Source organism: Panicum virgatum, chromosome 3N (assembly GCF_016808335.1).
Source record: "Panicum virgatum strain AP13 chromosome 3N, P.virgatum_v5, whole genome shotgun sequence".
Classification (NCBI taxonomy): Eukaryota; Viridiplantae; Streptophyta; class Magnoliopsida; order Poales; family Poaceae; genus Panicum; species Panicum virgatum.
In genome coordinates, this window is record NC_053147.1 from 69,815,133 (window position 1) to 69,840,409 (window position 25,277).

The window sequence follows — 25,277 nt, forward strand, 5'->3', positions numbered from 1 at the left end:
AGTTGTATTAGTTACTTGCTTAAACCAGATGATCTGGGTAAGGATATCGGTTCGTTGTGCTTTCGGGCTTGCCTTAGCATCTTACCTGTCCATCCGAAGGGTGGGGGACCCGGGGGTGCTAAGGTAGTGACCTCATATGCGGGCATGGTGCCTGGGTATGCGGGATCCCTCAGATATGATGGTGCTCCACTGTTTGACTGGGGTAGACCGCAGGTGGTGATAGTCCTGTCGGTCCACCGGGAAGCTGCTTCTCGGTTAGCGTACTCCCCGACGTTCGGGTATTGTGTAGGAGTTTATGCAAAGATGAAACATGACTGGATGTTTGAAAAGCTCTTGTTTGGTTTTGGTAATTGAGTGACAACTTAGGTGGACTAATAAGTGTTTATGTTGAGATACACAGGTGATTAGTCCACACATAGACACTAGTATGAGCAACATGTGCCATGGAGGAGAAATGACTAAGAGTTGATGCTATATTGATATAGTGTGATAGATGAACTCATTGCATATGAGACATGACATGGAGTCATGTGACCAAAGTGGAGAAGATCAAGACAAGGCTTGCCTTGATGGAACGGTTGCAATGGTGAAGGGCAAGTCAAGGCGTTGAAGCGAGAGACTGCGAGGCGGTGAAGCTTGAGCAAGACTTGGCACCGATGGACCGAGGCGACAGTGAAGAGCGAGCAAGGTCAAGATCGATGGACCAAAGAGGTCATGTGATGATATGGAGTGGATCATATCATTCAAGGAAGATCAAGCCAAGTGTTGACTCATGATGATGATAAAAAATGCTTGATGGAGTTTGGTGCTTGTGTGGCATCAATATTTGGGAAGATAAAATGGAATACGTAAGGCAAATGTATGACTTGTAGGACATTTCATTTCACCGGTCAAAGGTTGAGTAGAGAAGTGCATGACCGGATTTAGGATAGATGGCCGTACTATCAAGAGGGGCAAACTTGTTTGCATATCGGTCATCTAGTGCCACTTGAGCGTCTAATATTGCAATGTTGCTAGGATCGAGTGGCGTGGTGAGATCAAGTGAAAGTTCTTTGAAAATGATTATGAAAATGCTAACACATATGCACATGGTGTTGTTCACTTGGTGTTATTGGCACATTTGCAAAGGAGAAGGTGTTGGAGTTGATGTTGATCAACTTGGTGAAGCAAGAAAGGTTTTTCGGTGTTCTCTGGAAACTAGGTTGGTCTGGAGTGGAATACTGCTTTGATCCATAGTGTTTTGGATCAAATATTCAGTTGGGTTGTGTATCCCTCTGAATAAGCTTTCCATAGAGTCCAAGCACCTAATTTGGACATTAGAACTAAGAGTTATGAGCGTTTTACCGAGGTATATTTCTGTTGGAAATAGACCTATGGATGGTCCGCTCCTGGGGGGCGGACGGTCCGCCATTGTCTCATTTGAGCTCGAACAGAATTGATTTTTGGCTCCGGATGGTGGTCCAAAATGAACTGCGGACGGTCCGCCTTTAAAACTAAAAGGGCGCAGAAACTTGGTCTTTCTGTATGGGGTGTCCAAATAAACTGCGGACCGTCCGCCATTTGTGAGGCGGACCATCTGCCTGGGCTGTGACGGTAGACCCCCAAAAGCATTTATTGAGAATATAGCTGTTGGATTTGAAATGGCGGACCGTCCGAGCCCTGTGGGGCAGACTGTCCGCGAAAACTCTGTTTTCACGGGATTTGAGTGTAACGGCTAGTTTGGGGCTTCCCTCTATAAATAGAGGTGGTGGCCGGCCATTTGAGAGGTTGAGCATCTTGGGGACTTGATGTCCTTGTGTGAGAGTGCTTGAGAGCCCTCTAATTCACTTGTGTTTGCAAAGATTGTGATCCGATTGCGAGTGAGCGATTCTAGTGCGTTGCTTTGAGAGATTGCAAGAGATTGGCACTATGTGATCGAGTTGTAAGTTGGTGGTGCTTGTTACTTTTGGAGGTTGCCACCTCCTAGACGGCTTGGTGGTGTGTCTCCGTCGTGAAGCCCGCAAGAAGATTGTGTGGTGCTCCGGAAAAGTAATTGTGAGGGGTATTGTGCTCACCCGCGGGAGCCGCGAAGAGCAACTCTAGGTGAGCGAGACGCGAAGAGCAACAAGTGGTCTGGCCGGATTATGTGCTAGAGCTCGGTGTGAGCACTCCACGTGGGAGAGTGTGACTTGAGAGTCACCACTAGCAAGAGGATCGGCGGCAACCTTGGAGCTTGTCGCAACGGGGATTAGTTTGGTGGCAACCAAGTGAACCTCGGGATAAAAATCACCGTGTCAACTTTGTCTACTCCTCTTGGTGGTTTGCATTCTCCAAATCACAAGCCTTGCATTTACATTCATATATATCTTGTGCTTGTGTAGTTGCTTTAGTGATTAGTTAGCTTGTGTAACTTGGTAATCATCTTCTTACTTGTGTAGCATAGAAGTAAAGATCCTAGTGTAGCTAATTAGCTTGTGTAACATAATTAGTTGCTGTGATTAGTTTGTGTTGCTAAGTTAGTTTTGAGCTCTCTAGTTTGGCTTGTGTAGCCTTGCTTTTGAGAACTACTGGTATGTGTAGGAGCTACCCAGTTGTTTAAGTACTAGTTGCATAGACTTGTGTGACCTTGCAAACTAGAATTGTGTAGGTGAGCTCTACCTAGCCCGCACATTAGTCGTTCAATTAGGATTTTTTTGTAAAGTGCAAGTTTTAGATAGAGGGATGTAGTCTTTGCTAGACCGATTAGTTTAATTCCGCACTTGTTTCGGTTAGCCGGTAACTTTTAAAGTTTTAGAAAGGACTATTCACGCCCCCTCTAGTCCGCCATCTTGGCCCTACAATGTTCTCCAATGCTGGTCATTCTCCCCGACGTCCCTAATTTTCCGGCACCTGCAGCTCTAAGCATGTGGCTAACATAACTCTCTGCTAACATGAGTAGTATACTAGGATCTTGTTGCCTATGCTCCCGCTAATATTAGGTGTATTCGTTTATTTTTTATTCATGTGAGCTGGCTGATGTGTGTGTGTCATATTACCCCTGATTATCCTTTATTACCACTTACCCCTGTATAATCAATAGTGTGCAGACCTTATCTCATACTGTTATGGTTATGTAACTAGTAAACATCTTTGCACACCTCGCCATCTCTTGGGAAAATATAAATAACGATACCCTGAATACTTCCAGGTGAAATGCTACAACGGTATATCTGTGCGCTTGCGGATCCTTCTGTAATCGTTAAGACATACCGCATGGCGTTTCATGGCGTCGTTGCTATGAACCTAATCCGTTCATAGTGATTATGCTATGGAATGCCCACCGGCATTTCTGGCGCCGTTGCTATGAATTAACCCTTCCTAGTAGCGATGTTAAGAAATACCAACAAGCATTTCTGGGAATTAACCCCTCCTAGTAGCGACGTTAAGAAATGCCAACAAACATTTCTAGTTCAGTTGCCGGAGATGACACTAGGTGTAATGATTTTACTAATGTATAAACATGGCAATATGCAAGCTAATGTGCTTTTTGGTGTCTCCTGATTGGATAAAAATATGATAGTGTATGTCTAGTTTCTCCTTGCCGACAAACTTTGTTGAAAATCCCGAGAAACTCGTGAGAAGGGTCCGACCTCACGTCATCCCCCCTCAGCTCTCGCTGTCGACAACCAAACCCATGGCTGAGAAGACTCTCCGCAATTTCTCCGTCCCCTCAGCCACCAATGTGGCGACTAGACGCAACGTTGATGTTGTGGACGTAAACTTCGAGCTCAAGTCCAGCCTCATTAATATGGAGCAGGCTAGCCCATTCTGTGGCAAGCCAAATGAGGATGCAGTTGGCTGTCGATATTGATGATTTTCGCCGCCAACGCTCTGCCTGATTTCATGAAATATGGGCCATAACCATGCCATAACCATTATATCTAATGAGTTCCATAAGTTTTGGTGTTTATTTGACTTCAGAAACAACATATCTAAAATTGACCCAAAACGGACACTGTTTGGACCTGAAGGCCCGAATCCGGCCGACCTTGTCGCACAGATCATGTGGCTTGCCTGTCTTCTTGCCACGTGGGCTGCGATGAGGAGCCCCGATAATATCGTCTGACTTTCACTTGCCTTGGGGTTTTGCTGGCTGCTGCTGCCACCACGATCGTTGTTTCGCTTCCCATTGTTGTCATTGTTGCGGCTTGGGAAGTGCCTGCTGCGCTCTTGTTCTTTCTCGTCCGCCCATCGCTGCATCATGTCGTGTAGTTTTACCACCGAGTCCGGACAATTTCGTCCGAAGTCGCGGTAGAGAGATTGCATGGTAATGCCATCATGGAAGTAGTGATGACATTCTCGTCGGAGACATTGGTGATGGTAGCTCTTGTGTCGAAGAAGCACTTCACGTACGACCTCAGGGTCTCGCTTGGCTCGAAGATACGATCTACAAAGAGGAGTAGAATCAAGTGTAGAGTTAGCTCTAACTCTAGGGGGAATGATAGGAACCTTACCCATTAAGAATATGTGAAAGATCAACATGCCCTCTGTTCGTTGTGCTGGTGCTGGAGGCTGCTGCTGGAGTGGTGTGAGAGAAAAATACTGTTGGCTGGCTGGTGGCTGGAGGTTGCTGCTGGAGCATAATAAAGTCAAAGGCATGCTTCTCGAGTAAAATCTTGTTCAAGAATCGTGGAGGCTCCATTCTTGTCTGGGTTGTGGCGCACAGGCGAGGCTCTGGATGCTGCCCGGCGCACGGCGGGTTTCTGCGGCGCTCAATGTGTTTTCACGTGGTTGTACAGGAATATGAAAATAAAATCGATTGAAACTAGCAAAATGGTAGGAAAAGCAAGATTGCAATGTTATTGTCAGTAATCCGAGGAAGTCATTGAAGTGGTGAATCCCACATGTTTGAAGGTGTAAATCGGCAAAAAGCTCACGATCAGGAGCACCGTCGGATGAATGATATTTTTGGAGATTCGAAGAAGGGCCTTTGTTTTCTTTGCCTTTTGCCTGCTCGCTGTGCGCTGTGCAGGGCAGGGCAGCAGTGCTGTGCAGCCGCATCCGCCTCCACCGCAGCGAGCGCATCAGGGTAAACCCGAATCAGATCGATCAATCCCCTTCCCCTCCCCTCGCCTCGGGACAGTCCTGCTCATCCTCTCCTCCTTGGAATCGCAGGCGGAGCTGCAGGGGCAGGGGCCGAGGCTGGCGGCGCTCCACCAAGTAGGAATCCCCAACCCATCCATTGTTTGTGAGTTTGTTGTTGTTGCTTTGCTGCCGCTCAAACCTAGAACTCAATTATTATTGTAGATCGATCGATCCATCGACTAGATTGATATATAGATAGATGCTCCGCCGAGATTTCATGGCGCCGCCGCCGTGCCCCCACATCCCGCCGTCCTGACCCCAACCGCGAAAACCTCAGCCGCACCAACCACCAGAGCAACAGGATGGCCGACAGCGGCGGTCTCAGCGCCAACAACGCCGCCGCCGCCCACGACGACGACGACGCCAACGCCACACCTTTCCCCGACACCGTCCGTATCTATCGACCCCTCTTCCCTCCCCTTCATGCCTGATGATTCTGATTTGAGGATCCCCTTCCCAGGTCCAGGTCGGAGGATCCCCCGAGTACAAGGTCGACAGGAAGCTGGGCAAAGGTGGCTTTGGCCATGTCTTTCTTGGCCGACGCCTAACTGCTGCACGCTCCTCGGCTTCCGCTGCCCAAGAGGTTGCCATCAAATTTGAGCACACTACCAGCAAGGGCTGTAGCTACGGCCCTCCGTATGAATGGCAAGTCTACACGTAAGTCACTCACTCATCGACATGCCTTTCTCTTCCACCACTAACCGCAGACATTACTAATCAGCTTTCTATGTAATTGCCTTTACCTGATGCATCAGAGCTCTGGGTGGCACGCATGGCGTGCCCAAGGTGCATTATAAAGGCCGCCAGGGTGACTACTATGTCATGGTACCATTCTTCTCCTTCCTTCCTGCCTCCAGCTAATATGCGATGGATGGATTACCCGGCTTATCACTTCTAATTTATTTGGCTCCTTTTCCAGATTATGGATATGCTGGGGCCTAGCTTGTGGGATTCTTGGAATTCATTAGGCCAATCGTGAGTTCCTAAATTCTACTAGCTATCCCAGCACCTTACATTCAAATTTTCTTTCATTTCTCCCCATCCTGTTTGTAATAACTTGTGCTGAGATCTTCCAGGATGTCATCGGAAATGGTGGCTTGCATTGCCATGGAGTCCATTTCCATCCTGGAAAGCATGCATTCTAAAGGGTAGGCAGACATCTCAAGGCTGCCTAAGGGCTAATTCGATTCATCAGGCATATTTTTACGCTTCTGTATTCTTTTCAGATATGTGCATGGAGACGTCAAACCTGAGAACTTTCTTCTGGGTCAGCCTTCAACGCCTCAAGAAAAGAAACTTTATCTTGTGGATCTTGGATTAGGTAAACAAGCCTATTCCGACCAATATGTTATTGACTTGCATTGTTTTGGTGAAATCACATCCTTTTCTTATTCCAGCTAGACTACTGCTGGTTTATAGCATTCAGTCTTGATCATCCAACTGCTTCTGTGTTAATTTTCACTTGCCAGCAACAAAGTGGAGAGATTCTGCTAGTGGACAGCATGTTGGTTATGATCAACGTCCTGATGCCTTTAGGTTTGTCACTTTGTATCTTATATTCTAAATTTGTCAGCTCATTATGATATTAGTTATATGCCTGAACTTCTCTTTTGCCTTTATAATCTAGAGGAACGGTAAGATATGCTAGTGTCCATGCACATTTAGGAAGAACAGCTAGCAGAAGAGATGATTTGGAATCACTTGCCTATACACTAGTATTTCTTCATCGGGGCAGGTTGCCATGGCAAGGATACCAGGTATCTTACTATCGAATCTTTACCTTTTCTCTCCATTCAGATTTCAGAACCATGTTTCTTTAGTAGTCTTGTTTTGACTGTTTTACTTCCCCCTTTTTTTTCGTGGGTCTTCATTTGCAGGGTGATAATAAATCATTTTTGGTGTGCAAGAGAAAGATGAGTACCTCGCCCGAGAGCCTTTGCGGCATATGTCCTCAACCTTTCAAACAGTTTCTTGAGACAGTTGTTAACATGAAGTTTGATGAGGAGCCAAACTATTCCAAGTTGATTTCTTTGTTTGATAGTTTAATTGGACCAAACCCTTCCATCAGACCAATCAATACTGATGGAGCCCAAAAGGTTCGTTTCTGTCATCACATACTTTTTTTGAGTTTAAGTGAAATGAACCTGAAAAATATGAATGCAGATGGTTATATATTCTTTTTTGTGGACACTTCACCCTGCAGGTAGGGCAGAAGCGTGCCAGGTTGCTTAATGATGATGATGGCCATGTAAAAAAGAAGATTCGTCTGGGTGCTCCAGCAACACAGTGGATTTCAGTATATAATTCAAGGTCACCTATGAAACAGAGGTTAATGTTAATTCTCAAGCTAACTTTCTTCTGTAGTCTTCTACTATGTAGATCATGTTTCAAGTATCCATGCAGAGTTACATTAGCATGGTGCCCTCTGTGTGTTTTTTTTAAAGCTAGTTCTATTTTACTATTTGTATTATGTATATTTTCTTTTTTCAAAAATCTGATTCAGTGAAAGGAATCAAATGAAACCCTCATGGCGATACTGCATGTACCTTATAATTTCTATAATATCTTTTGTCGTTTTTTAGATTAATGGATGCACCACCACCTTTATGTGTGTTTTGTAATTATAAAGGCTGATTAAGTTATGCCCTTTATAGGTACCACTATAATGTGGCTGACACAAGGTTAGCCCAACATGTGGACAAAGGAAATGAGGATGGTTTACTGATAAGTTCAATATCATCATGCGCAAATCTTTGGGCAATCATTATGGATGCAGGAACTGGCTTCACAGCTCAAGTGTATGAGCTGTCTCCACACTTTCTTCATAAGGTAGGTCCTTCCCATCTGCACCTCATGTAATTCACTCACTTGGTCACTTTTCCTGTCCTGAATTTTCCCACAATGAACAGGAATGGATTATGGAACAGTGGGATAAAAGCTTCTACATCAGTTCTGTTGCTGGCTCCAACAATGGAAGTTCTCTTGTAGTGATGTCCAAAGGTATTGGTATTTTTCTTGTGACATATATCATTACCTTACCTTACCCCCCTATTTGCTTGGGAGTATAGTCACAAAGTTCCTGGGTCGACTGGGTCGAGGAACGGGGTCGAGGGTCGAGGGTCGTCATTTTATAAAATTGTGGTACGAAGGGGGTATACATCTATGGAACGATAAATTATTATGTGGGACGCGACCCTGATTCATCGGGGTCGATATCTTCGGGTCGATAAAGACAAAAACTATATATGTGCTACTAATGAAGAAAATAATCTGCACAAGCATATAAGAAACATATGAAAGAGTACATTTGGACCATGCTACACGTACTCAGCTCATTGTCTAACAAAAACCACACCAATCCACTGTCTTTAACCTCCTTATCCCAATTAAATCTGCTAGCAATGGGACTGCGACCCCTTTCAATCCGGGACACGATCCAACCTTGAATGGGACGCTGACCCTCTTCGACCCCGACCCTCGAATCGGAACGACGTTCCCGGGTCGAGGGACGAGGCATCGACCCCGAATCCTGTGACTATGCTGGGACAAATAGGATTTGTTGCTGTTGCTGCACATGTTCATTCCATTCCTTTCCCCTTTTTCTGTCTGTACTAGACAGCTGCAGTATATTTGTGATTACTCTATGTTTTTATAGTTTACTACTACCACCTTGAATGTCTCACCAGTTGCCTGACAGCAGGATCAGTATCTGCTCGAACACCGTTGATAACTTGATATACACCTCTCATCTGAATTACCTGTTAATCCCTTGGTCCTTTTCCTTTTCCTTTTCCTATGTAGACCCTGGCACAACTGTCACCTTTCATAGATAATAATATAGTTACTTAGCTGGTCCAGTTACTTAGCTGGTCCCATGATACAGTATCTGTTTGATGATGGCCAGGCACGCCATATACACAGCAATCGTACAAAGTCAGTGATTCCTTCCCATTTAAATGGATAAACAAAAAATGGAAGGAAGGTTTTCATGTGACTTCAATGGCTACATCAGGCAGTCGATGGGCTATAGTCATGTCCCGCAGTGCTGGATTTTCTGAGCAGGTGAGATGTTTGCGCAGATACCAAACTCTATCTACATTAGACAACATATTACCCATATGATTCTCATTTTATTCCGAAGCATTTGAATGTTTGCAAGAGATATAAGCTAACAGTTTCATGCTAGAAGTTTTAATATTTTCTTTCATGCTGCACTATTTGCATAGGATAGTCGAAAATGTTTTGAGGGTAATGTGATTTTCTAAGACATTCATGTGCACATTCACTCAAGGTTAGGTCTGGTTTTTTATTTGTGGAATAGCCTCGTCGAGGAATGTGGCTGCTGAGTGATGATCTAAGATGAAGATACATTGCAACTCCTGCAGGTTGTGGAATTGGACTTTCTGTACCCAAGCGAGGGCATCCATAGACGCTGGGACAACGGCTATCGTATTACCGCAATGGGTGCCACAATGGACCAGTCTGCACTGATCCTAAGCAAGCCAAGGCGGCGCCCAAGAGACGAGACACAAGAGACTTTGCGGACTACACAGTTTCCTAGTCAACATGTCAAGGTAGGACACGAGCTGTGGTATCTCACTTGCTTTAGCCTTACTAGTGTTTTTTCTTACTTGTTCCTTTGGCTGTCCCCTCCCAGGAGAAGTGGGCCAAGAACCTCTACCTTGCTGGGATATGCTATGGGCGAACCGTGGCCTAACATCGTCGGCTGCTGACCTAGCTGTTTGTTGATATATATTTGAGTTTTTGTCCTCTGTTACCATATCAGCCCCAGAGCAAGTGCCTTAGTCCAAGATGAGTTCTGATGTATCTGAACCCTATTGTAGGTCTGGTCTCGTAAGTTAATCAGGAAAGTCGAGGGGCACAGACGGATAGAATAGTGTAGCTTCTACCATCAGTAACGTGCTACTTTGGTCCAATAAAATGAGTCTCATTGTGAATCAATACAAGGATAAGGGATAAATATGTCCCTTTTATTTTTGCCATACAATACACGCAGCAATGAATGCATTCTTGTTACAGTACAAGGAATGCCAGGTCCGACTACTGGTCCTGCGATGGTGGTGGCGAACGAACCCCAGCGGTTGACTGATGAAAAGATAGCATGCTGGGAGAGTCGACTCTGACGATGACTTCTTCCCCAGCGGAGTCATCGCTCGAGTTGTCATCTTGCATCACCTTCTGTTGCTGCTGGTCTGCGGAGGTCGCTGGAGCAGGAGCGGTGGTGGTAGCCTCGCCAGTGTCTTTGGGAGCTGCCATTCGTTTCATGTTTGAACCCTCCGACTGCACGGAGAGCAGAGGCCGGGTGTTGGCAGGCTTCGATGGCACCCGGGGGTAGGAAGAGCTGTGCCTCTTGTTCGCTACCGGCACGCCATGGGGCCTATGACGCCGGTGACCCTGGCCGGAGGGGCTCACCATGCTGCCGTACATGCTCAGTTGCAAGGCCCTGGCAGAGAAGCTGCCTGGCTGGTTTCTAATCTCGCTTAGGCTGTGCTGCCCCCGGGACCTCCGGAAGCTCTCCGGCCAACGGAGCAAGCCACTGTGCTCCTTGCTCATTGTCCGTGACAGCTCATGGCCGTGAGAGAGAAGCGATGTGGTTCGCTGAAGATCGGCCTCTGCCTCGGAGGCCCTGCCCATATCAAAGAAGATGATCCGCACTCTAGCCTCCACTTGGTAGCTGGGTGCAGTATGACAGTAGTATACAAGGTTCACGGCTGCAAGCATGGAAACACTTAGAATCCTTTGTTTTTCTTTTTATCTTTCGAAAGTATATGAGGAGGATGAGGACTGCTTCGAAACCTGAGGACTCAAGTCCGAATAAGCTCAAGTCAGCATTTGATGGCAGAAGTACCACTGGAGGCGTGATCAGATTCTGGTTCCTGGTCTTCAAGAATCCTTCAAGCAAAATGCCAATGTAATTCTGCTCTAGTTCGATGTCTTCCCCCTTGATGTATATATTCATCGTGGACCTTTCAGCAACAAGAACCCTGATCTCATGCATTGCCATTTTCTCAAATATCTGAGGAAGCAAAAGCCTAGCAATGACCAGAGCGCTTTCCTGTGATTTCCATTCAACTGATTGCCATTAGATATAGATTCTGTGATGCAAACTTCCCAATGTAAATCAGTACTGTATTACCTGCCACAGGAAAACCTCAATTGAAGGATCTGAATGACGCAGCTCATCTATCTTTTCAGCTTCAATGAAGAAACAGTGTACAACGGAATCTGTGATCATGTCACAGATATAGGGCTTTCCGTTCAGCACCTCATACAGACCCAAAGTGCTTCCATGTGATAAAATTGGATCCAAGGAATGCCTTCTGCTTAATCTTTGACTCGTCCACTGTTAGAAAAAAGAAGTCATATGCTCATTAGAACAAATCAGAAAAGACTCCAACAAGATGCATCAAAGTGTTGTTGTTGAGGAACAAACATACCTTTACTACACCAATAGATATAAGCCATATACCAGTTGGCCTTGAGCCTTCCCGATATATGGTCATGCCATGCCCTCGTACGGTTTCCTTTGTATTGCTTAGCAAAGGATCACGTGCAGCAGCAGGCAGCACGCCAACTAAAGGATGAGCGTTTAGAAGATCACTAACTCTTGGCATTTTCACTAGTGGTGGATTCCTCTTCAACTTCTTCAAGTCTGTCTGCCAAGTGAATTAGTATCAGAGTTTAGCATATTTATTGCAATTCGCACACTGATTTCAGAGGTAGAACAAAAACAAAAATTAATAGTTAAATATTCCATCTACCTGCAAAGCATCGTCTAAATGTACCATTTCCTTCTCTTCCAGTAACCCAGTCTTCTGGAGGTTTTGAATATACTCGCTCAAGTGTGTCAATACAGAATATGTGACTTGTCGCGTCTTTAGCACACGTAGAACCTGTTTTTTTTTCCCGGGGGGGGGGGGGAGTTGGAACTGAGAGTTCCACAGCAGTTGAATGAGATGATAGAAGAACATTGTAACCACAAACCTGCGGGAATGTGACTTGAACATCTTCCAAGAATTTTCTAGCTTCCTCTCCCTCAGCATTACTTTCGTCAATAACAATTCTTGCAACCTCACTATCACCTGAAGATAGAAGAAAACAAATTAATAGGTAATGAAGTTGGTGAAGTGCGTTAGTATCATACGAGAAGATTGAAGTCAGGTTATCCACAAAACAGCATAGAAGAGGTAAATGGATTCATCATATAGGGAATGACATTTTCAATCAAGCTTTCAGAATTCTAAGTTACTGAAACATAAATTAAAGGGATTATTGCGTTCCCATACTTTGAACCCCAATTCCCCAATTGTGATTTTACCCCCACTTTTTTTTTCTACTTTGCATTTTTACCCTTGCTGTTTAGAAATGAAGCCTCCGTTTACCCTTTTTCTAACACCGTTAGCTGCATCCCAAATAAAATAAGGGGCTATTGCGTTCTTGCCCTTGTTTTGAAGTCCAATTGTTATTTTATCCTCACTTTCTTTCACTTTGCATTTTTACCCTTAATGTTTGGAAACGAAGTCTCATTTTACCCTTACTCCGTGAACAGCACATAATAGTGTTAAAGAAGACAATTTTGCCCTTGCGAATATACCCCTATTTTTTAGAATTTTGTGAATATATCTTTGTTTGCCATTATATTCAGCAGCATATCAATAAGAATATGAACAGGCATTTCAAGAGAAGAGCTTCTGATGCAACATCTGAATATATGAAGCGGTCGTTGGATCATACTGATAGTCCACTTGCAAAACAACATGGCAACACAAGGTCATAAGGCAGTAGATGACGAAACACAAGGTCACAAGGCAGTAGATGACGAAACACAAGGTCACAAGGCAGTAGATGACGAAAAAATTAGCTCAATTTGACAGCACTTGCGAGAACGTCGGCCATGATGCCTGCACAAAGCCTCGGTCATGGCCCTATCGTTCTCCAGAATTGAAGTCCTCGCGTTGCGAGCAAGAAACAAACAGAGCGAAGAGATTTGTGGCTGGTTTGCTACGGCATCGGAAGCTGAGAGCAGGAAGAGAATTGAGATCTCACGCCGCCGGCCGTTCACCACTGGCCGTTCCATGGCTGCTTGCTACGGGAGAAAGGAACGAGTGGATGGGATGACAGACTCGCCTATTCATGACCAGCTGTGCCATGTCTTTTCTTAGGTTTTTTTTATTTTTCTTAGGTCTGGTTCGGGGGAGAAGAGAAAAGGGATAAAGGGATAAGGTTTTTCCTAAAGGAGACCGCCAATCCATCGAGTTTCTAACCCAAGCCGGTCATGAGTAGGCGAGTCTGTCGTCCCATCCACTTGTTCGTTTCTCCCGTAGCAAGCAGACATGGAACGGCCAGCTGCGAACGGCCGGCGGCGTGAGAAACTCAATTCTCTCAGCTTCCGATGCTGTAGCAAACCGGCCACAAATCTCTTCGCTCTGTTTATTTCTTGCTAGCAACGCGAGGACTTCAATTCTGGACAACGATAGGGCCATGACCGAGGCTTTGTGCAGGCATCATGGCCGACGTTCTCGCAAGTGCTGTCAAGTTGAGCTAATTTTGTTGTCATCTACTGCCTTGTGACCTTGTGTTTCGTCATCTACTGCCTTGTGATCTTGTGTTGCCATGCTGTTTTGCAGGTGGACTATCAGTATGATCCAACGATCGCTTCATATTGCATCAGAAGATCTTCTCTTGAAATGCTTGTTCATATTCTTATTGATATGGTGCTGAATATAATGGCAAACAAAGATATATTCACAAAATTCTAAAAAATAGGGGTATATTCGCAAGGGCAAAATTGTCTTCTTTAACACTATCATGTGCTGTTCACGGAGTAGGGGTAAAATGAGACTTCATTTCCAAACAGTAAGGGTAAAAATGCAAAGTGAAAGAAAGTGAGGATAAAATCACAATTGGACTTCAAAATAAGGGCAAGAATGTAATAGCCCCTAAATTAAACTACCCATTTCGACATTGACATTTGGACATTGAGTAACATTGTTTGATCCATCCACAATTTCAGACTATAAAGTGATTTTGCAGTGAAGTAGGGCTCTGTCATGTAGTTTGACAATTAAATGCTTTAACTGATTTCTATGTTAAAGGTAAACTCTTCTTAAAGTATGCTTTCTCTTGATCTCCAGGCCAAAAACAATGTGCAGCTATAGAACAATATGTCCACTGCACATGTAAATCACATATGCAATTTGTTACTTAGATCTTTTTTTTCCTCTCGTTTTGCACCCCAGAGAAACAAGTATTAGATGTATATAGTTGTATTTGACTTGTAACTGTCTTACTTGTACTCCAAGCCTATACGGCCTATATATACAAAAGGTCACCCCCCTCTAGGGTGTGTGGTGTTTGCCCAACTCTCTACAACAAGAGGTAATGCATCCAGTGTTATCAGGATTATCAAGGAAGAAATGCAGCAATGGTCTTTTGCGGGGGCTCGAGGAGTTTCCCACCTCCTCGCCCTGGCAGCTCCAGCCACTTAGGGGTGCTTTCTGGTCTAGTGTTTCTGGTCATGTCAGTTTTTTGTAAGAGTCTATTAATCTTGTTGCTAGGGTGGGTTACAGGCCCTTCTTATCTGTAACATTTTGGGGATCTTTACCCCCTTTTTTTCTTCTTAATATATTGATGCGCAGCTCTCCTGCGTGTTCGAGAAAAAAAAACAAGAGGTAATTTGAATGAAAGAACATATCAAGAGTTCACAATATATTACCGAGAAAATCATGTAGCTGCCGCCTAGCAATTCTATGAGCACGAAGAAATGCAGCACAGATGTAACATCCTGATTCCAATCTTTCGACTGTGAAGTACGTGACAAGCTTTCGTGGCAACCTGCTCATCTGAAGGAACCTATAGTAACCCGGGAACTGGACATTGGATTTTAAACCTTTCCAATCACATAATGGTTGTCTAGAAACAAGATCCATAGCTTCATCAACTGATCTCATCAGAATATTTGCTGTAACTTGATTTATTCGTCCCTCTTCAAGCATAGCCCAGTAAGCGGATTGCACACCTGGCCAAAAATATGTCCAAATAAATTGTCTCTACTATAAAAAATTCATAACAACACTTATTAAGTTGCATAAGTATAGAACATATAACCATTGAGGGAACAATAAGCAAACGGTTTATGGATAAATACATATTGCAACGAGAGAGTGTAAAATGGAAGGACAAATGGACATCAGTCAGAACCCCAACATATCAAACTGAGCCAAGACATCTCAGGGAAAAGAAAATATACCAAAGTAACGTTGGCTAAATGTTATAGATTTGTTTAGGGTAGATGCTAACTGACTGAATTAACAAACTAACAACCTGAACTTACTAACCTTATCTTCCTAACAAAGCTTATCTAACAAACCAATCTAAACAGACTAAAGATAGGTGCTGCTTCTGGTTCATGTTGCTGCCTCCATGCCGATCACGCCCATAACACAATCACTAGCAAGACAGCAAGTTATTTAGAAGACAGATAATGTATCATCAAGCTACAAAGATGGAAGGGCCTAAAACACGGCTATAAACAATGGGTAGGGAAAGTTTGCGTGCTTACTACGGACAAACAGGCTTTGTTGTTGTTTCTCCAACCAGAGGCTTTCAAAAAACTAGTAAGCTACTCCAATAGGCTGATGTCAGCAAGAAATGGTGAATCTGACAGTATTTTTACTTTTTCATTTTGAGAAGGTTTAGATAAGGAAACTTAAGAAGAACTAAGCTGTATGTGCATAGGTACAGGTCTTTTGAAGGTTTAACTGTTGGCTAGATCTTCCAGTGGTTTGGAGTTAAAAGTTGTTATTTCTAATTTTTTCTACAACTTTATTTTAATTTTTTCTGTAATTAGAATGCAAAAAGAAATGTACAAATGTTGGTGTACTTGTGTTGACAATTGGTATGAGGAAATATCCTCCAATTGGCCTGTCAAAGACAAGTGTCCTACCATTGATGCTAATGGTTTGATCTTCCCCTGGAAACATCAAATGTTCTAATGATTATTGCTTTTACACGAGAAAGGGGTCTATACTTGAAGCCTAAGTATCAGTAAATCACAGCAGCTATCCACTCTAGGAGTCGATGAACAGTACCAGTGGTCATAGAATAAGGAAGTTAGCTAAAAGGGTTACAAAAACAAATTATATCAAGCCTAAGAAAAAGCATTGAGAAAAAGCCTCAATCACAAAAGGATACCATTTAAAAGCCGCACTCGAATATCTCTTATGTTCATGGTATGCACATGGTCATCTTCGTCATCAACATCATGGGGATGCTCTGGATCATCGTCCAAGTCATTCAAACATGTGATATGTTTTTTTACAGTAGCCCAGTCAGCAGGTCCAAGTTCCTCGTCATCCCTAAGCTCACCAAAAGCCTCTAATGCTTTGTTTAGCATTTCATATCTTGTATATTTCAATATGCGAAGCTGCCAAAAAAATGTTGAGTACTCTCTTAGTCTGCACATATGTGCTATGGATAGATATTGTTTTGAAAAGATATGGATAGATATTGTAGAAAAGAGGGAGCGATTTGTATCTCTAGTGATACAGAGAACTAGGAATCTAAAATAATTTATTCTTCTCTTTGTGGCCTCAGCCATAGCTTCTAGAGTTTAATTGGCCTCTCTTGGTTCTTTTCCCCTTGGATATTCTGGACAGATAGGAAGTTGCAAAAGCATCTATTATCTACAATTAATTCACAAGTAATTTGGCACTTGGCATGGTAGCATACATGCTAGATTTTGTGAGTGAGTCAACTGATGACTGTTAACCTTGAGATCTTGAAGCACTTGACTAAGTGGCAGCACATAAAACGTTGCCTTCACCACTTCACCAGTAATTAGTCAGAGAGAAGGCAAATGGGTATAAATAGAACTCGAAAGATTTCTAAAACAGGAAATCCTTTAATAGCATACTTGAAATGGTAGATGACGATTTGTGAAGCTAACCTTTGTTGCTGACAGTTTGTCCATGCCGAGGATATGTAACAAAAATTGTGTGGTTGAACCATTAAAAATCAATGTCAAAAACACAATGCCACCAGTGAAGAACACAAACTGCATAAGCTATAACATTAGCAAAGTTCATATTAGACATTTTACACTTTCACACACAAAAAAGGGCATACCATTGTTCCAACTTCCGGTTTAAGATAAGGTTGAACTGCATCGCTGGTGCGCTATTTAAAGTATTCCAATAAATGTGTCAGAAAACTCTGTAGTAGACTAATGTACTTGTATGAAAATGAAAGCACAAATGAAAGGGTTTATTGGTACACAAATGAAACTAACTTACCTTAACAGATAGTGATAGTGACAGAGCAACAGCCCCTCGCAGACCTGACCAAACAAGAATCATGGCCTCTTTGAAGTCCAACCCATACCCAAATTGACACAACAATGGGTACAAAACACTAACAACTATAAGTCGAGACATTTGCACAAAGACATAAAGCAGAAGAAGGAAGCCCCACGAAGTGCCTACAAAAGCCAAGATATAAAGTTAATTTACACATAATGAGGTTTAACAAAATTAAGCTCATGGTACAGAGAGCTCATATCAGACCTAAACAAATATTATCAAATTGTAACTCTCGAATCATAGGAAAACATGATTTTGCAGCACAATGATATGATTGATATCTAACCAAATATGAAACGTTCAAACTTTTGTTGACTAATTAAATGCCAAGTGTTTCAAGTATAAGCTGATTGAAGTTAAAAGTATAACCCTAGGGCACCAAGACTCAGAAGCAGGGCAGGGATCTGGATCAGGGAGATTAGTCAAACAATTATCTCTGATGGATCATTAACATCATTGTATAAATACCTCGCTTTTAAATATTCCACTATGATGAACATGGGACACCACACGATCAAAACTAGAAAAGAATTTTTTTCTTTGGTCCACCAAGGTTTTTTCACAGATCTTGAAGCAAGGTGTTAATGGTTATGGGCAAAGTAGAGATGATATTAATTAATTCAGGTGGATATATCAATATGTTGAATCGCCTGAGAATTGAGATAAGCAGAAATGAAAGCTCATCCTTATGTATTCATAAAAAACTGAAACAGTTGTGTTAGATCTTCAGCATCTTTGAACTTTAAAGAATCGATTTTGAGCCTAAAAAATTATCCACCAAACAGTAGAAGTACATTTCAGGAGGTAAATGGTGCATACCATGCCTTTCAAAATGGACATTATTTTGTAGAACACCATCTGCAATAACAACCCCACTGAAGGGAATTCACGGGTGAGAAATTTACAACTGTGGTGTTGTTATTAAGTATAGAATCAAAACAACTAGAAGTTTGGATCAGCTGGACATAAACAGAAGAAATCAAACAATGTTTTTCCGACATGTACAGAAGAGATGCCAATACCTCAGTATAAAAATAAGTGTGTTTGCAATGTAAGCAACCATTTCCCTGAATACAAGAAAAAGAGCAAGCAAACATGAAACTCAGATCAGAAATGTAGGTATGTATTTACATATCATAAAAATAAAAAATATATTTTTTAGAATATATATACAAGCTCATGTACATAACTTGCATTAGTAAAAGAATCCATTATTTGACATTATTAAGTAATACCAAGATTAGGCTACCTTAATTCAGTGTCAACTGAGAAGATTGCAAGGTACTATCAGTAACCAACAATGACCAAATTATTCATCAACAAAATTAGGATAGTGATTGCAGTGACACTACGAGTGCTCCAGAATAATTCCATGCAGACATTTCATAGTAATTTGTGTATTTTTTATGTTTCTAGAGTTTTATTAGTTTACTTTTTGCTGGTTACAGACCCGCATTAACATTGCTTGCAGTGGCGGAGGACCTTCATGACTAGGTGTGGCCAGCACCATACCTTATTTTTTCCCCAAATACACTGCATATTTCTCCATATACCCTGTTTTGTTATGCTCTGCTGGATAGTTCATGCTCAAATAGTCAAATTTGTTACCTGCCACACCTCAATCCATGCTCCGCCAATGATTGCTCGTAAATAGCACAGCGGACCCTGGGATTAGTTTCTGAAGTGTAATAACTATTAACTAGTTCAGTGCTTCTAATACCACCACCCCAGCTGACTTTCAGTCTCATTGACTTAGCCAGCTCCCCAGCTCAGGGTAGAAATGAAGGATTAGAGGAAGGGGGCCGAGAATATGGCTTAGTTTGGCTTGATACTGCTTAGCTAGGTTTCAGAAAAATTGGCATAACCTTGGCAGCAAATTGTGCAGGCCAAAGCTCCTTTCTACAATATAGCAAGTGGAGGGCACCACATAAAGCCAGCTGGTGAAATCTAAGATCTCTCATCTTATTGTGCATAGTAGTACAGAGACCCAACCCGTTGAACCCACCTTGCAAGTTCGACCATTATGCAATTTATTTTTTTCTTGAGCATGCAGGAGAACTGTGTATCCAGTGTTCTTAAGGCATCACTTAGGCGACAAGGTGTACCCAAGGCACTACAAGGGCCTAGTTACGCCTGGTGTTTTCTTGAACATGCTTACCTGAAGTACCACAGGACGCCTTATCACCTTAAAGAACCATATGTGTGTCATTGCATTGAGTTTTAAGCGGAAGGCACCCACCATATGGTTTGCTTAAGTGCTGCTAAATGTTGTATGCTAGGGAAATTTAACAAATCATTATCAAAGTAGGTGATAACAAAAGCTGGCAGTTGGACTTGGACAAAGCTGTGCCTTTACAACAGCACATAAATTTACATAGTAAATCCTCTTGAAGTAACGCTAAAACAAAGTAAGCACGAACAGCATCATGAAACTTATGGAATACATGGAATAGATACAAATAGGAATACTAGGATCATGAATCTGTCAAGAATATTTATGTACATTGATATTAGAGAGACTTGTTTCTCTAACATACCAGAAATGGTGTAAACTTTGCTGACTTTCACCCTTAAAAGCAGTTTTTGCAAAAGCTGCATAGAACCTGTCCAAGTGACATGGTTAGCACATGAGCAATTGGTATTAAACAAATATGCAAAACTATTTGTCAAAACAAGTTTACTAACATTCCCAGTGTCATGACTGTCAAAACACCAGAGACCTCCAGTGAATCTTGTGCCTGATATGAATGAACATTAACAAAAGAAAAACCTCTGAGGAAAACAGAGGAAAGTAAGAACTCCTGAAGTGGAATGGTCTTACAGTGAAGAAAGCTATATAGCTGACAGCAAGAGTGAGCGAAATCTCTATGATTGTATCATTAAATATAAATCCCAGCCACAGTACTGATACAATTCCGAATGCAAGGCCCAGAGCAACACTGGTCAAATATGATACTAATTAGCATTAGAAGCACATAGCCATAAAATTTACTTTGAATTTAATAAAGAAATCCCACATACGCTCCAAGCGAAACTTCTGACAAGAACTTTATTATTGAGCCAGCATCAAACATTCTTCCAAGCACCATTCGATAGAATAGCTGATAGACAACAATAGCGGTCCTGTAGAATTTGTGGTCATTTAGCATGAGTTATAGATTTCATAATTGAACTTGAAATTTCAATATTTTTTGTATCTTTCATATACTACATACCCAATATATCACTAATACAGACATTGAGGAGAATGAATCCTGTAACAACTAGTCAAGGGTGCCTTGTATGCTCTTGCTCAGATAAGGTCAGTGCATAGTCAAACCAAATCTTGAATTCCGGATTTTAACTGAGTGACAATTCCTATTGACTATAAAATCTTTGGTTATTAGTATGATTCTACAAACACTTAGTTTTAGCGGAATACTTTTTATTTGACCAAGTATTGACTAGCACAGGAAGTCCAATTTATAAGGTTCATCCTTACACCTTCTTCCGGAGTCCAATATGATTGCACAATTTTGTTCAAGTAGCTTACCCGTCATTCATTAAGGATTCACCCTCAATGATTGTACTAAGCTTTTTACTTGCTCCAAGTTCTTTTAGCAGTGCAACCACAGCAACAGGGTCAGTTGCACTAAGCAGTCCACCAAGTAACAATGATGTTTTCCAGCTCCAGTCGTAAGGAAAAGTGAGCTGTAGGACACTAGTTAGGAAACATTGGAATATTAAATGCAATGTCTCATCATTTCTCTAAGCAAATACCTTTACAGCAGAGCCAAGTAAAAAAGTTGATAGTACAACACCCGGTCCAGCAAGTAACACCATTTGTGCCATACATCTCTGCAAAACAAGCATCGTAGTCTACAGTCAGCAAACATGTGGACCAATAGTGCTATGCCATTAAACAAGATCACAGCAGAAAAGATCTATATCTAGTATTATTATTCAGTAGAAGCAGTTTAGACAATATGATGTTCACAGACACTTTGTTGGCAAAAATGGAGGAGAGATTCCCCACAAGATTTAATGCAGAGACTTTTCTTTAGGACTGTCAGAACCACAGAAGTAAGAATTGCTGCTAATAAGGATCATACAGTGTTGACTGTAACCATTTAAGAGATAATAAACTGCCGAAATGATTAGACAAGAAAAGAAAATTTTGTGTGTGCACAAACATTATTGAGATCATATTTGAACATCATACACGGAATAACAGACAGGATGTACCTTTATTTGGTGTATTTCCATGGAGAAGGAGCTTTCAAACAGGAGGGCAGGTAGAAAAACAGCCAGCAGAAGATCAGGGTTTATGCTGGCCCCTGCAATTTAATTGTTAGGCAGAAGGGATACCAGGTAGGGGATTAGCTACCAGAGCGTCATGTCGAATGAATAAATTGAAGTATTAGAATGAAGGGAAAATTGGTTCTGTAGCACTAAAAGATCCCGAAATCCGGAAAATACCACCGAAAGATCGCGGACACGTAAAATACCACCGAAAGGTTGCAACGTTACCCAAAATTAGCATTCCGTTAGTTTTCCTTCACAAATGAGTTTCAGTCATCTAATTTCAAAACAAAAGGTGGACATAAAATGACTCTTATGCCCTTGGCCCCTAAACCTTATCCTCCTCCACATCGAGCCCCTCCCTGCTCGTTCTCCAGAGGGACCGACGCCCCCTTGCCCTCCGCAGCAAACCGGCGCCGCCGGCCCACCCCCACCTGCACCAGCGCCGCCCCACCCTCTCCCGTGCCACCGCCCACCCGTCCCTCCCGCGCCGACATCCCGCGCCGGTGGTGCCTCGCTCGCTCCCACGCCGCCCTGGACGCATCTGGGCAGGCTTAAGGGGGCGCGCCCGAGAGGTCCAGCCCCACCTGCACCGGCGCCGCTACGCCCCCTCCCGAGGCCCCGCCGGCCCGTCCCTCCTGCGTCGACACCCCACGCCGGCGGTGGCGGCGCGTCGCTCCATCGCCCCACCCTGGACGCATCTGGGCGGGCGAAAGGGGGCGCGCCCGAGCGTCCCTGGCGGGGGTGCCATCCAGGCCAACGCGCGCCGAGCTGGTGGTGGATCTCAGTGCCAGGTCCGATTTGCTTGCTCGTAGCTCTACCTCAGCGTCATCAGCTTGTTTGAGCACCTTTTTGTGTGAAAGTTTTGATTTATTTCTGTGTTTGCTAGATTTAGGGACTGCGAGGACGACTCCACTGCTCCGCCAGCCGCGACCACTCCCCTCTGTGCCCCACCGGTGGAGGAATGCATGAAACAGAGATCCCCGATTGGTAAGACTAAACCCTAGCTATATACTGCTACTAGATTAGTATAGTAGAACTGAAATTAGTTGCAAAATGTGATTCGTTAGTGTACATGGTTGCATCTGGAATGAGGATGGTCAGTGATGAGAAAGACCCAACTTTTGGAAGCAGTGCTAATTTGTTTGCACTGCTACAATTTCAGGATCGATCCGACCAATGCTTGTAGAGTAGTGATTGATGTATCTTCCTACTCAACTGTTGAGGAGGATCGATCCGTGTACAAAAAGGGCAGACGCTTGGATTGGTGGGTGGATGCTGATGAGTACTCCATCATTGACATGGAGAAAGATGTTTTGGATCACTTCAGTTGGGGTAGCTATCAGGAAGCAAACTTTTGGTATGTGGGTCAGAACAAAGAAACAGTTCGCCTTGGTTCTGACCAAGAGCTTCTAACTTTGCTGCGAGGTTCAAAAAAGGTGGAGTTTATCATGACTGTAGATAGATGTGTGCATGTTGACATGGCTTTGACTGTGACTGAAATGGAGAATGAAAGACAAGTGTCAGTTCAAGAAAATCATGTGCCAGATAGATGTGTGCATGCTGATATGGCTTTGACTGTGACTGCAATGGAGGATGAAAGTCAAGTGTCAGTTGAAGAAAATCAAGTGGCAGATTTGGATGGTCTAGAATGGGCCTTGGAACCTCAACTGGGTGTTACAGCTGCTGGTCCTTCCAGAGTAGTAGAGGAGGGTAACCATGATTTGGACCCCGGTGTTGACCATGAGGGAGATGATCCAGTTGGAGCTGATGAAGAGTGGAGGTATTTCAAGAAGAAAATGCAGGTACAGGGAGAAGGAAGTAATGAGAAAGTGCAGCAAGAAAAAAAGAAAGTGGACAGCAAAAAATCTGTAACTGAAGACATTGATCCTGAGGCTGTGCCAAGTGATGAGGCCACCATGTTGCGGGATGCTCCATATGTTCCACACACTACATATGACAGAGACAACCCTGATATAAAGGAAGGTTCAACATTTCCTGATAAAAAGACCTTCAAGCTAATGATTCAGCAATATGCCATAAAAAGGGAGTTTCAAACATTTGTGGAGCATAGTGATAAAACAAGATATAGGGCACGATGTGCAGATTCAGAGTGTGGATGGAAAGTTCATGCAAAGAAACTTCGTGGTTGCCCCACTTTCATGGTATACTACTATGCAAGGTTTTTGTTTCATAATTAGTTCCTGCCTACTGTGTGTGTTAGCAGACATGCCCCCTTTGCTATGTATGTGCTGGATCCCAAACTGTTACTCTATTCACACTTATTCTCCCTATTCTCTACTTTAAGTGTTGGGTGCTTTATATGTGCTGGAATGTGTCTATGTGGCTGCTTGAAATGTGTTTATTTGCCCACTGTAGCTGCTGGAATGTGTTTTTGACCACTATACCTGTTGGAATGGCTTCATTTGCCCACTGGAATGCATGTACCGGTTCGTTTTGTGTGATTGACTAACTGTTCCGTTAGTCATTTTAACGGAGTGCTATTTTCAGTCCAAATTCCGACCTTTCGGTGGTATTTTACGTGTCCGCGATCTTTCGGTGGTATTTTCCGGATCTCGGGATCTTTCAGTGCTATAGAACCAATTTTCCCTAGAATGAATCGTAGTACTAGGAACTTACAGATACGAATTCCAGCTCCAAGTTTGCCTAGGCCATGTTGTGTTCCGTATTCTGGAAGGCGGGGGTAACAGTATGAAACAGTGGAGCAAGTAAAGAGAGAAAATTGGGGCGCAATGAGCGGCTGAATTGAGTAGTAGCTGATTTTGCAAGTAGGGAAAGAGAAAGGGGGAATTTCATCCATTGCTGTACATGAAGTCGAGGGGAGGAAGTTCCATCTCTTACCGAGGGAGCCGAGCGCGACGCCGAGGACGAGAAGGGCGACGGTGTACGGGACGCGGGTGCCGCGAAGGAGGTGGCGGGAGGCGATGCCCAGCACAAGCGACACCCCGACGAAGAGCACCGCGTCGTCAGGCTCAGGCTCACCCATCTCCCTCTCCCTCTCCCTCTCCCTGCTATCTCGCTGTCTTTCCCGTCAATGGATCGGCGGATATACGGGATGGAGGAGGAAGAGGAGAGGAGGAGCAAAGAACGATTCCACGGAAGAGGAAGGGGAAAAAGCAGACTCGAGAGAGCTGCTCTTCTTCTAAGCTTGTTTCATCAGTTGCCAAAGTCACTTTACCACTATGTACAAAACTGTCGCTTTCAGTGGCGTGAGCACCTTCTGACCTTAAATCAACTTCTTGTTTCTATGAATGGCATAGTTAGGTCTGTTTCAAGCATTATAAGTTTTCTATACTCTATAATAGCAAGTGTAAAGTTGCGGTGGAAAAGTACAAAGAAGTACTACAAAGAAATGGAAGAAGGATATGCATTTACTGGTGCTTAATTTGAGATGCTTAAATATATGATGAGGCGATCATGCTAGTAGTAATAAGCAGCATGTGACCTATGATCTTGATGTCTCCCATCAAGAGAGAATGCATGTGGTTTGAA

General features: G+C 43.2%; 3 protein-coding genes across 9 annotated transcripts; 2 read left to right on the forward strand and 1 right to left on the reverse strand.

Moving 5' to 3' along the window:
- Nucleotides 1-4,943: 4,943 nt before the first annotated feature.
- Nucleotides 4,944-10,142, forward strand: LOC120667180 (casein kinase 1-like protein HD16). 4 transcript variants are annotated; one of them, XM_039947243.1, is made up of 17 exons: nt 4,944-5,047; nt 5,134-5,178; nt 5,266-5,492; nt 5,564-5,760; nt 5,859-5,928; nt 6,023-6,078; nt 6,180-6,251; nt 6,330-6,424; nt 6,573-6,639; nt 6,731-6,860; nt 6,981-7,199; nt 7,307-7,431; nt 7,758-7,932; nt 8,013-8,103; nt 9,008-9,165; nt 9,489-9,677; nt 9,761-10,142. In XM_039947243.1, exons 3-17 carry the CDS (start codon nt 5,406-5,408, stop codon nt 9,818-9,820), a joined length of 1,791 nt encoding a protein of 596 aa, XP_039803177.1. In that variant the 5' UTR covers nt 4,944-5,047; nt 5,134-5,178; nt 5,266-5,405; the 3' UTR covers nt 9,821-10,142. The 4 variants fall into 4 exon arrangements, with proteins under 4 accessions (XP_039803177.1, XP_039803176.1, XP_039803179.1 ...); XM_039947242.1 differs by having other exon boundaries at nt 4,953-5,178; XM_039947244.1 differs by lacking the exon at nt 6,180-6,251 and having other exon boundaries at nt 4,977-5,178.
- On the reverse strand, nt 10,004-24,935 carry LOC120667179 (sodium/hydrogen exchanger 7-like). Of its 2 annotated transcripts, XM_039947240.1 has the most exons (22): nt 24,627-24,934; nt 24,405-24,455; nt 21,708-21,799; nt 21,243-21,320; nt 21,016-21,173; nt 20,505-20,606; nt 20,305-20,422; nt 20,169-20,221; nt 20,021-20,086; nt 18,506-18,550; nt 18,303-18,358; nt 17,418-17,602; nt 17,251-17,301; nt 17,072-17,179; nt 16,318-16,549; nt 14,840-15,142; nt 12,109-12,206; nt 11,886-12,017; nt 11,562-11,780; nt 11,261-11,467; nt 10,921-11,179; nt 10,004-10,835 (listed from the first exon to the last, which is right to left on the reverse strand). In XM_039947240.1, exons 1-22 carry the CDS (start codon nt 24,769-24,771, stop codon nt 10,165-10,167), a joined length of 3,429 nt encoding a protein of 1,142 aa, XP_039803174.1. In that variant the 5' UTR covers nt 24,772-24,934; the 3' UTR covers nt 10,004-10,164. The 2 variants fall into 2 exon arrangements, with proteins under 2 accessions (XP_039803174.1, XP_039803175.1); XM_039947241.1 differs by lacking the exons at nt 10,004-10,835; nt 10,921-11,179; nt 11,261-11,467 and having other exon boundaries at nt 11,743-11,776; nt 24,627-24,935.
- Nucleotides 22,649-23,969, forward strand: LOC120667182. Of its 3 annotated transcripts, none has more exons than XM_039947246.1 (2): nt 22,649-22,754; nt 22,930-23,969. In XM_039947246.1, the coding sequence occupies exons 1-2, from the start codon at nt 22,729-22,731 to the stop codon at nt 23,963-23,965; spliced, it is 1,062 nt and encodes a 353-aa protein (XP_039803180.1). In that variant the 5' UTR covers nt 22,649-22,728; the 3' UTR covers nt 23,966-23,969. The 3 variants fall into 3 exon arrangements, with proteins under 3 accessions (XP_039803180.1, XP_039803181.1, XP_039803182.1); XM_039947247.1 differs by lacking the exon at nt 22,649-22,754 and having other exon boundaries at nt 22,807-23,291; nt 23,379-23,969; XM_039947248.1 differs by lacking the exon at nt 22,649-22,754 and having other exon boundaries at nt 22,810-23,266; nt 23,372-23,969.
- Nucleotides 24,936-25,277: the final 342 nt, after the last annotated feature.